We start from the raw sequence: 14,209 nt of genomic DNA, 5'->3' as shown, positions 1-14,209 counted from the left end.
GAAGCTACAGAAGACAAAATAAATTAGATTTACCCTGATCTTCAAATTCAAAAAGTTTTCACCCCCAGCTCTTAACACATTTTTTCCTTCTGGAGCATCAGTGAATGTTTACACCTTCTGCAATAGTTGCATATGAGTCCCTCAGTTGTCCTTAATGTGAAAAGATGGATCTCAAAATCATACAGTCATTGTTGGAAAGGGTTCAAATACACAAAAATGCTGGAAAACCAAAGAATTTGTGGGACCTGAAGGATTTTTCTGGACAAACAAGGGACTCATGAACAACAATCACATGCTTTTTATATGATCCCTCTTATTTTGCAGATTCTGAAAGGGGGGTGTAAACTTTTGACCTCAACTGTATACTGTATATACAGTAAAATAAATGCATAGGTAAGCATGACTGTCATGAATAATGATTGATCACACTATTGTCATCTTATTCTGTTCACAGCGTTGCTTCACCCTCACTGGTCATGTGGAAACATGTGGTAATGATGTTCCTCTGAAGGCCAGTGAACATCTCAGCTGCTTTCTGTGGGATACCCCCAATAGTACAAGACCAAATCCCAAAGCTTCTTCAGAGCCTCCATCCTCCTCAGAGTATCATCCTCATTTCTTGAAGCCGTTTGATCTATAACCAGGCTCCAAGATGAGCGGGCTCTTTGCCAAACTTGACCCGCGGCGGATTCAATGGGGGGCCACCTGGTTTACCTTCCAGTCCCGCATCCTGCGGACGAAGCCGGTGGAGTCCATGCTGGAGAGCACAGGAGGCACTGGGGCTCACGGCACTAAACTCGCCCGCGTTCTTTCAACTGTGGACCTTGTGTCTCTGGGAGTGGGAAGTTGTGTAGGCACTGGCATGTATGTGGTATCTGGACTAGTGGCTAAGGAAATGGCAGGTCCCGGGGTCATTGTATCTTTCATCATTGCTGCTGTGGCCTCCATCCTGTCAGGTGAGTGCAGCCCCCACTTCCTGTTCCAGTCAGTCAGACACAAAAGAGAAAAACACAGAGAAAAGCGGTCTGTCATCTTCCTGTAAACCTGCCCCCAGTGAAGCGCGGGTGAAGCCTAGGTAGTGTTATTGTACTGTGAATAGCATCATTTTTTATTCACTGATCCTGAGTCAGGCTTTAGCTGAGTGAACACATGTAGAAGTTTATGCCTCCTGACGTGTAGCGATGACACACGCTGAACTGGCTCATTAGGTTTACAGGTTGAAGCTGTGCACAGCATGCTGCACCCAAAATAGTTGGAGTTGGAGAGAAAATCCATTTGGTTTTCCCTGTGGATTCCAAAAAAGGGAGGGAAAAATGAAAGGGATATTTTTTCCTGTATGCAGCTGACCTTTCCACTCGTGGAAACAGAAACAGAGGTTAGATAGCATTTGTCTTTATCATTCCATGTAGCCATTAGATTTACAGCGTCCTCCATTAATATTGGCACCCTTGGAAAATATTAGCAAAACAGGCCAAGTAATATTTATTTTCAGCATCATTACTCCAGTCTTCATTTTGATATCAATGTTGGAAACATTTGTGCTGCTTAATTAAACATTTTTTTTAATAATGTAATACTTTTTCAGGATTCTTTCAGGAAGAACAGCATTTGTTCGAAATAGAAAGTTTTATCAACTTAATACATCCTTGCTGACTAAAAGTATTAATTTCTTTTAAAGAAAGAAAGAAAAAAGAATTGATTGACCCCGAACTTTGAATGGTAGTCTATATTGTTACAAAAAAAAAAAAACATTTTTAAATAAATGCTGCTCTTTTTAACGTTATATTCATCAAATAATACTGAAAAAGTATCACAGGTTCCAAAAGAAATATTAAGCAGGACAACTGTTTCCAACATTGATAATAAATTCAGTATATTAGAATGAACTTGAAGAATCATGTGACACTGAAGACTATATAGTAATGAAGAATAAAAGTAATGATGCTGAAATTTTCAGCTTTGCATCGCAGAAATAAATTATATTTTAAAGTATATTAAAATAGAAAACAACTATTTAAAATTGCAATGACCTTTGTCTTCATAATCTTTAACTAAAATGTAATAAAAATGTATATATATATATTTATTTTTTCTGATGACGTTCATTAGATAATGTTAATTAATACCCAAACAGCTATTTTGCATTTTTTTCCATTCTGGTTTCTTCCAACTGCCACTTTTCACCATTCAGCCATTTCTCAAGTGAATAAATTAAAGTGCTGTCATATATTTTACATGTTTTACTACAGAATGCATCGCATTACATCAGCTTGAAGGGATATGTACTGCTTTATAGCACAGATGTCAGAGTGTACATATTGGAATGAATGCAGAAACAGATAATCCTTATATTTTCCACAGGGATTCAGGCCATAAAGAGGGATTTCCCTCCTGTTATCTGGCCCACTGGGATTCTATGAGTTTGACATTTGAGAATTGATGTGACACTCCTGCAAAAAAAAAAAAAATCAATGATTTAATCTCAGCAATCAGTTAGAGACTTGCATGCTTATAATGATAACCTTAAGGAGTACAGGTGTTACAGTAATCATTGCTATCTCTCCATAGGGGTGTGCTATGCTGAATTTGGTGTGCGTGTGCCTAAAACCACAGGATCGGCCTATACTTACAGTTATGTGACAGTGGGAGAATTTGTGGCTTTTTTTATTGGCTGGAATCTGATTTTGGAGTATCTGATTGGTACAGCCGCAGGAGCCAGTGCGCTCAGCAGTATGTTCGACTCGCTGGCCAATCACAGCATCAGCAGCTTCATGATCAACCACATAGGAACGCTCAATGGCTTGGGTGAGTCACATTAACATTGTTATAAATGTGTTTTTAGAAGTCTGAGACCCAGAGTAATCTTTAATAGAATAAAATAAAATTTGTTGCAAATGTATTCACCCTCAGACCATCCAAGATGTAGATGAGTTTCTTTATTGGAATGGATTTGGAGAAATTTTGCATTACATCACTTGCTTACCAATGAATCCTCTGCAGTGAATGGGTGCCGTCAGAATGAGAATCCAAACAGCTGATAAAAACATCACAATAATCAACAAGTAATCCATTTGGCCATATGTTATTATGGATAGAGGACTCATATTTTAGCCAGGAAGCAATGGTTTGTTAGGATTATTTGTGGATTAGTGTGGTGTCTTTATCTGTTTGAACTATGATGGCACCCATTCACTGCAGAAGATCTACATCTACAGCTAAAATTCTCCATATCTAAAAAATCTCTAATAAATTTTCTGCTCTGATGAAATCTACATCTCAGATGGCCTGAGGGTAAGTACGTTTTAATTTTTGGGTTAACTATTCTTTTAATACTGCAAAAGAAAATTTTTATTTCACAAGAATATAATTGACAGCCTGTTATTATTCAATCCAGCCTATTTTCCAATTCAGTTAAACGATTGAGTCACTAGTTCATGTCACTGAGTGATGCAGCTTTTAAAGAAAGTATTTGACACACTAATAACCTTGGCACATACACACAGACAGCAATTTTACAACACAAGTTACAGTAAAGCTAATTTACCAGTAAATTGGAGTTAATAGTGCTGCAGAAAAGAAAAGGTTCATTTAACTTTGGCGGTCAATAGTCTGGGGACAATGACAATGTGAGGAAAGCTTGTTTAAAAAAAAACAGAGCAACCTTCCTAACAGTTGCACGGTGAAACTGCTGCTCCACTTGCATTTCGGAAGAGGAAAAATAAGCACTTTTTTTAGGTTGGGCATTTGCTATTAAAATAGGAGATAAATATTTTTAAAGCACATTAATAATACTGTTTAAACATATTTTAATATTACACATATAATACAAAGGGATTATCATATTTTAGGGTCATTGGCCTTAAAAACTTTTGACCTTCCACAAGTTCTCAAAAAGACACACCATACCATCTACTGTAGATCCTCAGACTGCAGATGGAGAAATTAATATTGATTTTGGCTACTCTAGAAAGGACAGTATTTGCTTCCTGCATGGCATGTTTGGTTTGCATACAGATATTACATATAGACTATTTTGTCTGACAAAATATGGCAAATTGTGCCAAAATACACAGTCTTAGTCTGCCAGCAGCAGTTGTAATGTCTCTTCTTTTTCTTTTGGCGATCCCTTTCTTCTGAGAATCTAATATCCCTCCATCTGGGTGTCTCTCTGGACACATGTAGCAGCCACGTTATGGTTCACAGTGATTTCCGCTTAAAGTCCATCTTTCAATTTGAAGATCACTGTGAATGAACGTGTAGATAAATAGTGTAGGAACCAGTTTTTCTTGAAAATATAATTCAAAATACGCTATTTAGGCTTCTGGAGTCGTTTTTGAGAGAGAATTTTACTTCCGCATCTAAAAAACTGGCGAAAGCGGTAGTGACGTCACGGCCGGTAGAGCGGTCAATGTAAACCATAGGAAAACAATGGATCGCAATGACTGTTCGGACGCGGAGAACATTTAAAATGTTTATTTACACTCGTATGACGAACCACAGACACAAATATGAGCCGGTTATGTGGCCAAGAGAGCAGGGACATGCCAGGATTAAACAGAACAGCGGTCAGAGACAAATTAAGTTGTAATGTGAGGAGAACAGGGCAGGTTTCTGAGAGAGATCAGTGTTAGCTGACGATATCTAATCGGGCAAAATCATAGCATTGGTCATCTAGAAGTATTGATTCTACTTACCTGTAACACAAACGAATAATCGTTGATCAAGCGTGTCATACTCGTTAATATCCAACGTTACGTGATATAGCGGGTTCTTATTACCGCGCACGCGAGAGATAAACACCTTTTTGTTTTATTATATGCTTCTATGGGAAATGCCCCCAAACTTGATGTGCTGTCTCTGACTCTGCACTTTGAGGCTTGCTGTCTGAAATCAAAATAGATAGCTTATATGCATTTCAGGCAGGGGCATGAGTAAGTTTATGGTAGAGATAATTTACTCTGATCAAAATACTTGTACGTACAAATAAACAGTAAAATGTAATCTCAATTACAGGTTGACTATATTTAGGTCACAAATACCTATAAAGTAAAACTTTTTAATGCCATTGGTATAAGACAATTAATATTGACAGCATACAGTCAAGTTGTCTGCTGGTATTCATCAGGAAGCCCTTACCTGCATGTGTTGTGTCAGCTATTAAACAGGTTACAGAGGAAGGATTACTTTATAAAGGTTTTGAATGGCCCCATTTTGGTGACACAATAAAAAAATAATCACAATCACAAATTGTCTTAATGTATAAATGTTTTTATGAGGTTAACAACACATATCAAGCAGATCTGCATTTATGGCTCATTCAATTCAGTTTAATTTATACAGCAATAAATCGTAAATATTATTTCATAGTACTGTTAATACCCAACTTAAAACACATTGCAACTGTTAATATATATATATATATATATATATATATATATATATATATATATATATATATATATATATATGTAGATGTACCAAACATATACAACTGAAAGAAAAATATTTTCAGTGTGGGTATCACACTAATGTGTTATTTTAGAGGTGGTTAATAACAGCTGGCCTCCACTGCTTCAGATCTTCACACAGCCTCATGTCTTGCAATGTCTCCCAAAACCCTAAAAACACACATGACAAAAAAAATCACAAATTAGCTGTGCAAACAATGTGACTAAGCTGTAGACTTGATGATTATAATATTAACAAACGGAGGATAACTGACCAGTAATGCCTTCTCATATGGTACCATTTTTACATGGTTCTTAAACTTACATTGCTAATGCCTACAAGCTAGGTACAGTGCTTTACCACGACTTATACACATCTCGTTGCATCTCATTATTTAAATAAATATGTTCACGGATTTGGTCGTTTTGCGAAGTTATGAGAAGAAAAAACAAGACTTACGGTGCACAGTTCAGGTTTTCGTCGAGCTGCATCTCTGACGGCTTCAGACGAACCAGGCTGACCGCGGAGCCGATGAAGGTGCTGTGTGCACTGAAGGAACTGCACTAGTTTTGAGCCTCACTTGGTTCTTGCTTCGGCATCCCATATTGAACTGTATCATATCGCCGGGATGATAATCATCCGGTGTAAAGTGAACGCGTTTTTCGAAGCAGATGCATTACTATAGGCTCGTCTCTTCGCCCGCACAAACGCACCCAGATCCGGAAGACAGCGCCATTCTTTTTATTGTAAGTAAACCAGTGGACATGATGTCCTGACAGGCTGGAGTTTGCACACCCTCCATAAATACAATAATTTACCATGACGATGATAAATTGAAATTAAAAATAACGACTGAAAACGCACTAACTCATGACTGCTCCTACTGAATAGCAACAGAGCTAGGCGAACGACTACCTGTCGTGACGTCATATGACGCGGTGTGGAAAAAAAGCTGTTTTTGAGAGCGGTCAAGGAAATCGTCACTTTGTCTTCTAAATTTGTGCCCTTATGTCTTGTAAAATATTTTCAAATCCTGCATTAACGGTTTGTATTGTATTTTCATACACGAATATATGTTTATCTCAAAATTTTTTTTAACTTGCAACATGGACTTTAAGGCCTTGTTAGTATGCTGAGTATTTTTAGAAATGCATGGTTTATTCATGACGGCGTTGAGGGGTCAGATGAGGAGTGTCTGTTGTCAAGTTGTGAAAACAGCTGTCTAAACTCACTTCTGTCATCTGAGAGACATCTGTCTATCTATCTGTTTATCTGTCTTTCTGTTCATCAGTAGTGTGTAGTGCTGTTCTGACATGAAGAGTCCTCGCTGAAGTCCTTACTGTTTTTGAATGCTTTATTTTTTAATCAAGTGTAAATTCCTCTTCTGTTGTTCTATCAATCATTCTGTTGTTCATTCCATCAGTCCATCAGTTCTGTTCTGTTGTTCTATTTTTGATCGCATTCTAGCGTTCTATTGATCGTTCTATCTATCTATCTATCTATCTATCTATCTATCTATCTATCTATCTATCTATCTATCTATCTATCTATCTATCTATCTATCTATCTATCTATCTATCTATCTATCTATCTATCTATCTATCTATCTATCTATCTATATATCTATCTATCTATCTATCCTTCTATCCTTCTATCCTTCTATCGTTCATTCTATTGTTCCATCTATCATTCTATCTATCTTTATATCTATTTATCAATCTGCCAGTTTATCCACTGTATAGGTTATAAAACATTCCAAAAAACACGAGGCCTAAATAACCTTAAAATTTGAAAATTGCTTTTTAAGTTTGTTTTAACTTTCAGACAACATTTTATAACGCCAGCATCAAAGCTGGCTTAACCATGTAATGTACTGTAAATTCCACTTTCATCACCTCTCAGGTAAAGGAGAGCAGGCATATCCGGACATCCTGGCCCTGGTCATAGTCATCCTGGTCACAGTTATAGTTGCTCTAGGCGTGAAGAACTCTGTTGGGTTTAACAACGTGCTGAACGTCATCAATCTGGTGGTGTGGGTGTTCATAATGATCGCAGGCCTGTTCTTCGTCAGTGGCAGCAACTGGGATGAGGGACGATTCCTGCCTTATGGCTGGTCTGGGGTAAAGTACATTTCAGATCAATTATTGAAGTTCAATCCCTTAGTGCAGTTAGTGCCTCTCAGCATAAACACTAAGGAGGAAATTGCATTGTCTTGTAACTATAATAGACCTCTCTGCCCTACAGGTCATGCAGGGAGCAGCCACTTGCTTCTACGCTTTTATTGGGTTTGACATCATAGCCACCACCGGAGAGGAAGCCAAGAGTCCCAACACATCCATCCCCTATGCTATCACTGCCTCTCTGGTCACCTGCCTCACTGCCTATGTCTCTGTGAGTATATAGCCTTAACCATCACTATTATTGAGTCATTTTCTCCATATACAAAGTATGAGACCACATTGAAATTCTGGGATTTTGTCACAGCTGCTATCGTTTTAAATTTTCCAGTTTAAACTATTGATGAGAATTGTGACTTGAGTCGGGTGATAAAGTTCAGATTAGGTTATGTCATTCACAGTCTGTTGATACTTAAAGGGAAATGAAAAAATAAATTCTATCATTAATTACTCACCCTCATGCCGTTTTGAACCAGTAAGACTTTTGTTCATCTTCAAAACACAAATTAAGATATTTTTGATGAAATCCAAGAGCTTTCTGACCCTCCATAAACAGCAACTACCATGTTCAAGGCCCAGAAAGGTAGTAAGGACATTGTTGAAATAGTCCATGTGACATCAGTGGTTCAACCTTAATGTTATCAAGCTACGAGAATACTGTTTGTGCTCAAAGGAAGTAAAAATAACACATTTATTCAACAATTTCTTCTCTTCCATGTCAGTTTATGGTTGAACCACTGATATTACTTGCACTATTTTAACTGTCTATGCAGGGCCAGAAAGCTCATCCAAAATATCTTAATTTGTGTTCTGAAGATGAATGAAGATCTTGCGGGTTTAGAATGACATGAGAGTGAGTAATTAATGACAGAATTTAGATTTTTGGGTGAACCATCCCTTTAAACTTTTCTGAATAAGAATATAAATGATGCAAGCCTGTGGCACAACTTTTCTTTGTTCCTTTTCTTTGTGTTCACGGACAGTCATTGATTATTCTCTTCATGCAGCATGTCTGAATTTATTAAAGCTCTCCGGCGTTATCACCGTGCAATGCTGTCTGTCTGTAGGAGGTTGTCATAGTAACGCAATGGTGTTAAATCACCAACAGACCTCTGCATCTCCGAACAATATATTCTATATATTTCATTTCTATTTTTTTCTGTTTTCTTGTAATGAATCTTTTTATTCTTTTATCTCTCTCCAATTTTTCTCACGTCTGATTTGGGTTTAGCCGCAAAAAATTGCCTTTACTAAAATGGCTGTTCATTTTCACACCTACAGGACTGTCTGATGAGGAGCAAACTTGTTAATTAGCAGCGTTCACCTTTCCAGAACTTGTTTTGTTGTCGTAGAGGCTAATTTTAGCCCAGGCATTTCATTTCTCTGTCTGTATGTGTGTATGTTTGTTTGTGGATGTGTATGTGTTACAGATAAAGATAGCATTTTTCTGAGATTTATTAAATGGGTCATATCTCTTGAAGGGTACATCCGATGCCCATTTTCCACAAGTTCCAAGTCTTTATGAAATGCTACATACTTTGACTAAAATTTCTCAGTGGTTTTATAAAACAACACCCATTTTACATTGTCAAAAACAGCTCTGTTCACAGCGATCTGTTTCAGTGCATGGCTCTTTAAATGATAATGAGCTACTATAATGAGCTACTATAATGAAGACTCTTTATTAGGGTTGTGTATCGAGAACCGGTTCCATTTTAGAACCGGTTCCAAATTTCCATTAACCGGGTATTCGATAAGACACGCGCATTTCGATTCCGCTTAACGATTCCCGCGTTCGCATTTTAATGTGATTTTCAAACGATTTAAGTGGAGGAAAGAAAAGAACTTGCGCATTGTTTGCGTGCAGCGCACATATCTGAAACGCGAGCACGGAGAACAGCGGTCCTGATGCGCACTCTCGACCTGTGTCCGTTCTCGAAACAGTTCCGTGCATTTCCACTGCAGAAAAGGTTGTTCCGGCCCGGAACTGACTTCTCTTTCACATTTATTGACCTGTATGAACGAAATACGTCAGCATATCCTCATAAACACAGCGTTTTTTTTGTCTAGAGTGAACGTAAACAGATAAGAAAGAAAACGCATGTGTAACAGTATTCTTAGGTCTGCGTTCGGTGTTAAAGAGACAGCCGTCTAATAAACGTGTGGCCTGTCATAAATGTTAATCAAAGAACAAAAGAAAATCATTAACTGACTGAATATCTTTTATAAATTTAATGAGGACTAACCAATATTTTATTAATGAAAAGCAAACTATGCAGTGTTTTTAAACTTTTGATTTCAATTTCTGTACCTGACATTTGTTCAGTTTTATTTATTTATGCTATTGCTAATTGATTTGCTCCTTTTTTATTACTTGTCTTTAACAATTTAATGTTTGAAATTTATATTAGACTAGTTGTTTGTTTTCTGTGGTATTATTTGGTAAAACCATTGGCAAAAGACAGAATAAATATGTTTGACTAAAAACTTTTTAATGGATTTTTTTTATCATATTGGAATTAGGAATCGATAAAAATCGGAATCGATAAGCAGAATCGGAACCGGAATCAGAATCGATAAAATTCAAACGATACCCAACCCTACTCTTTATGCTTACTTTTATATGTGGAGAAAATGGTGGACAGTCTGTCAGCAGTCGTGGGCAGGGCCTGGGCAGTATAACATCATACTGCTCCAAAAATCAGAACAGCTTGATAATTGACACTGTTTAGATTTTTTGGGGAGTAAATGGATTTTTTATCATTGTAGGGTGGACCCATATATATGCAAGCACCATGTAAAAGTAAATTTTGCATCTGATGTTTCATTTAAAATCACAGCAGCCAAAAAAAAGTTAATTTGTAAGGTCAATGAATCACACTCTCTTCCTCTCGGTGTCTCTCACAGGTGAGTGTGATCCTCACCCTGATGGTCCCCTACACTGAAATCGACACAGATGCTCCTCTGATGGAGATGTTTTCTCTACACGGCTTCCAAACTGCCAAATACATAGTGGCCATTGGCTCCATTGCAGGATTGACGGTCAGTTTGTTGGGCTCTCTCTTCCCAATGCCGAGAGTCATCTACGCCATGGCAGGAGATGGTTTGCTCTTCAGGTAATACAAAATGAAATCACAGGGTTAAGCAAAGATCCGTGATGCTCTATAATGCGTCTGTCTCCATTATATGCTGAAAATTATTAAAATGCCATTTAAATATCATTCTCTGCTGGAGAAGTAAGCTCCTGCCATCATGCAGTCTCAAAATAAATGCTGCTTAGAACCCTGACATTTTAAATCAAAGCCTGTATAATGGGTATGTTGTAAGACTTCTTTGATAAAATTAATGTTTGGATGATTCATCCTGTTTACATCTGGTATTAACATCAGTACACCCATCACTGTTGATCAGAAGTGGTCAGACAAGAGGCATTGCCATGTACAGTTGTTAGTACCATCAATCAAAACATCTCAAATGCATCCCGCTTACCAGTTAACAGTTGAGTAGTCGGTACACTCTCAAAAAACTGCCTGCTGTTCTTCAGAAAAATTCTTTCAGCTCCCAAAAATTCTTTGTTTTTTTTTTAGCATTTTTTTTGTATTCCCTTTCCAACAATGACTGCATGATTTTACGATCCATCTTTTCACACTGAGGACAACTGAGGGGCTCAAATGCAGCTATTACAGAAGGTTCAAACGCTCACTGATGCTCCAGAAGGAAAAACGATGCATTAAGGTCCACGGGTGTAAACTTTCGAAAATAATGAAGATGTGCAATTTTTTTTTTATTTTGCCTGAATATCACATTTTTCTCGTTTAGCACTGCCCTTCAGAAGCTACAGAATATACTTACATGTTCCCCAGAAGACAAAATAAGTAAAATATACCCTGATCTTCAAATTCCAAAAGTTTTCACCCCCCCCCAGCTCTTAATGCATCATGTTTCTGTCTGAACCTACTGTAATAGCTGCATTTGAGCCCCTCAGTTGTCCTCAGTGTGAAAAGATGGATCTCAGAATCATACAGTCATTATTGGAAAGGGTTCAAACTAAATTTAAACTTCTTAACTGTATATATTAGTACTCAAGTTGTACATATTTGTATCTTTTGAAAAAGTCCAGTGACAGTTCTGTACCTTTTTTGACTGTACTTTTCTGACCACATCTAAATTCAATATGGACTTTTTACTACTTTTTGTAGCACTGCCCTTTTGTGATTAGAGAATTGAAGGTTTCATGTGTACAATCTGTATGTTGTAGGTTCCTGGCCAATGTGAGCACATACACAGAGACTCCTGCAGTGGCCTGTGTGGTGTCAGGCTTCCTCTCTGCTCTCTTGGCTTTGCTTGTCAGTCTGAGAGACCTGATTGAGATGATGTCCATCGGCACTCTGCTAGCCTACACACTAGTGTCCGTGTGTGTGCTACTGCTGCGTTACCAGCCTGAAGGAGACATCCACGGATTCGTCAACTTCCTCTCTGAGCAGAATGCAAAACGTAAAGAGGGAGTGCTGGCTGAGTGTGAGAAGGAAGCCTGTTCACCTGTCAGCGAGGGTGATGATTATGGAGGAGCTCCAACAAACACCTGTGGAGCCAAAAACTTGCCGTCTCTAGGAGACAACGAGATGCTGATTGGCAAACCCGACAAGTCCACCTACACTGCCAGTCACCCCAACTATGGCACAGTGGACATGTCCTCAGGCATCGAGTCAGACGAGACAGATAGCGTGTTATTGCTGAAGCTGAAGAAACTTCTCGGACCTCGCTATTATACCATGCGCATTCGGCTTGGTCTGCCAGGCAAGATGGACAGGCCCACTTTGGCCACTGGTCGCATTGTCACCCGCTGCGTCGTTCTGCTCTTCATCCTCATCTTCTGCTTCTGCTCTCTCATCATCTTCGGGTCGGGTCAGATCGCTGATGGCCAGTGGTGGGCCGTGCTTTTGCTAGTGCTGCTGATGCTGGTCATAACGCTCTTGATCTTCATCATCATTCAGCAGCCGGAGAACCCCAAACGCCTGCCCTACATGGCTCCCTGCGTTCCCTTCGTCCCGGCCTCTGCCATGTTGGTAAATATTTACCTCATGCTCAAGCTCTCCACCATCACATGGATCCGTTTTGGCGTATGGTGCTTTGTGGGTGAGTTTTAGTACTTTTTTGAGTACATTTTACATATACACTATGTGTTGTACTATGTGTACAACTTGTTCCAAAGTTTGGGGTCAGTAAGATTTTAAAATTAATATTCCTTTTATTCAGCTTCATCAAAAGTGATAGTAAAGATGTTTAAAAGAAAAGCTGAAATGTTGAAATTTTGAACCTTCAAATCAAAAAAAAAAAAAAAAAAAAATTAATTAAGCGGCCCAACTGTCTTCAACATTAATAATAATAAGAAATGTTTCTTGAGCATCAAATCAGGATATTAGACTGATTTCTGAAGGATCATGTGACACTGAATACTGGATTAATGGCTTATGATATTATTGTTTTTACAATATTTCTGGGCCCGTATTCACAAAACATTTTATCTTAGCACTAAGAGTTCTCCTAAAAAAGCAGTAAGGACGGGTTGACCTTGTTGCTATGGATGATGTCAGCATGCTTATTTACTCTGCACACTGTGATTGGCTGATAGGGGAGGAGTCTCTGTCAGAGATTTATTCATAAAATATTGTAGAGGGTGATTTTATGTTGCCATATTCAACTAAAGATTTAAAAAAGTAAAGATGTTGCCACTAATGTCAATTAGTGTCAGTAATTAAACAAGTATATTTTCAGCTAATTGTCAGCCTCTTACATGTGTGCTTCTCATAAACAACTGGCAGATATGCATATAAACAACATTTTAAATGACTGACTAGAATAATCATGGCTAATAGTAAGACATGCAAACCGAACTGGATTCAAGAACAGCTTTTTACCCAACCTGTTAATGAAAACAAGGATATATTCAAAGGAAAATTTGGAGTATGGATAACCTCCAAAACCAAAAAAGATGTGTGGGAAAACATATGTATGCCGATAAATGCAACATGTTCCTAAAATGTTTACGTTCCAAGGCAGATAGCCGGCAACAGCCATTTTTGCCCTGCTAAAAAAAAAAAAAAAAAATAAGCATTACAATTTTTTTTTATGTTTTCCCTGATAATCATAATGGATTATGTCAAAAAAACAGTACAGGAAACAATTTATTCATTTAACCATTTTAATGGTTAAACGTTGATGGTTTGTAATATTTGTAATGGTATTTGTAGTGGAAACAATTAGAATTTCTGATTGTTTTTTTTTCTTTAGCAGAGAGGATAGGCCTAGTTTGTGATTTAGTTTTAGTGACTTAGGAGTCCTCTTCACTACTTCTAATGTTTCACAGATTTAGGAGGTAGTTTTAGTGATACAATTCTTTGTGAAATACTCTTAGAGCAAAAATGTAGGAGTCCTAAATTTAGGACTGACCCATTATTTTTAAGATTTTCTCCTAAATCGGCAAGTTATGAGCTACTTTTAGCCTTAAGATGTTTTGTGAATACGGGCCCTGATCAAATAAATACAGCCTTAATGCACATAAGTGACTTCTTTCAAAAACATTA

The 14,209-nt window shown here is 37.8% G+C and overlaps 1 protein-coding gene across 1 annotated transcript in view; it reads left to right on the top strand.

Annotated features, from left to right (window-relative positions):
• Positions 1–14,209, top strand: part of slc7a14a (solute carrier family 7 member 14a) — a 38,554-nt gene that overhangs the window by 13,846 nt on the left and 10,499 nt on the right. Inside the window, exons 2-7 of the mRNA XM_073848232.1 lie at positions 455–956; positions 2,569–2,805; positions 7,351–7,568; positions 7,693–7,839; positions 10,533–10,741; positions 11,884–12,761. Coding sequence (XP_073704333.1) covers positions 653–956; positions 2,569–2,805; positions 7,351–7,568; positions 7,693–7,839; positions 10,533–10,741; positions 11,884–12,761 — 1,993 coding nt within the window. The 5' untranslated portion in view covers positions 455–652. The remainder of the gene's footprint in view (positions 1–454; positions 957–2,568; positions 2,806–7,350; positions 7,569–7,692; positions 7,840–10,532; positions 10,742–11,883; positions 12,762–14,209) is intronic.

This window comes from Garra rufa, chromosome 10 (genome assembly GCF_049309525.1).
Source record: "Garra rufa chromosome 10, GarRuf1.0, whole genome shotgun sequence".
NCBI lineage: Eukaryota > Metazoa > Chordata > Actinopteri > Cypriniformes > Cyprinidae > Garra > Garra rufa.
This window is presented reverse-complemented; position numbering and strand designations above follow the sequence as displayed.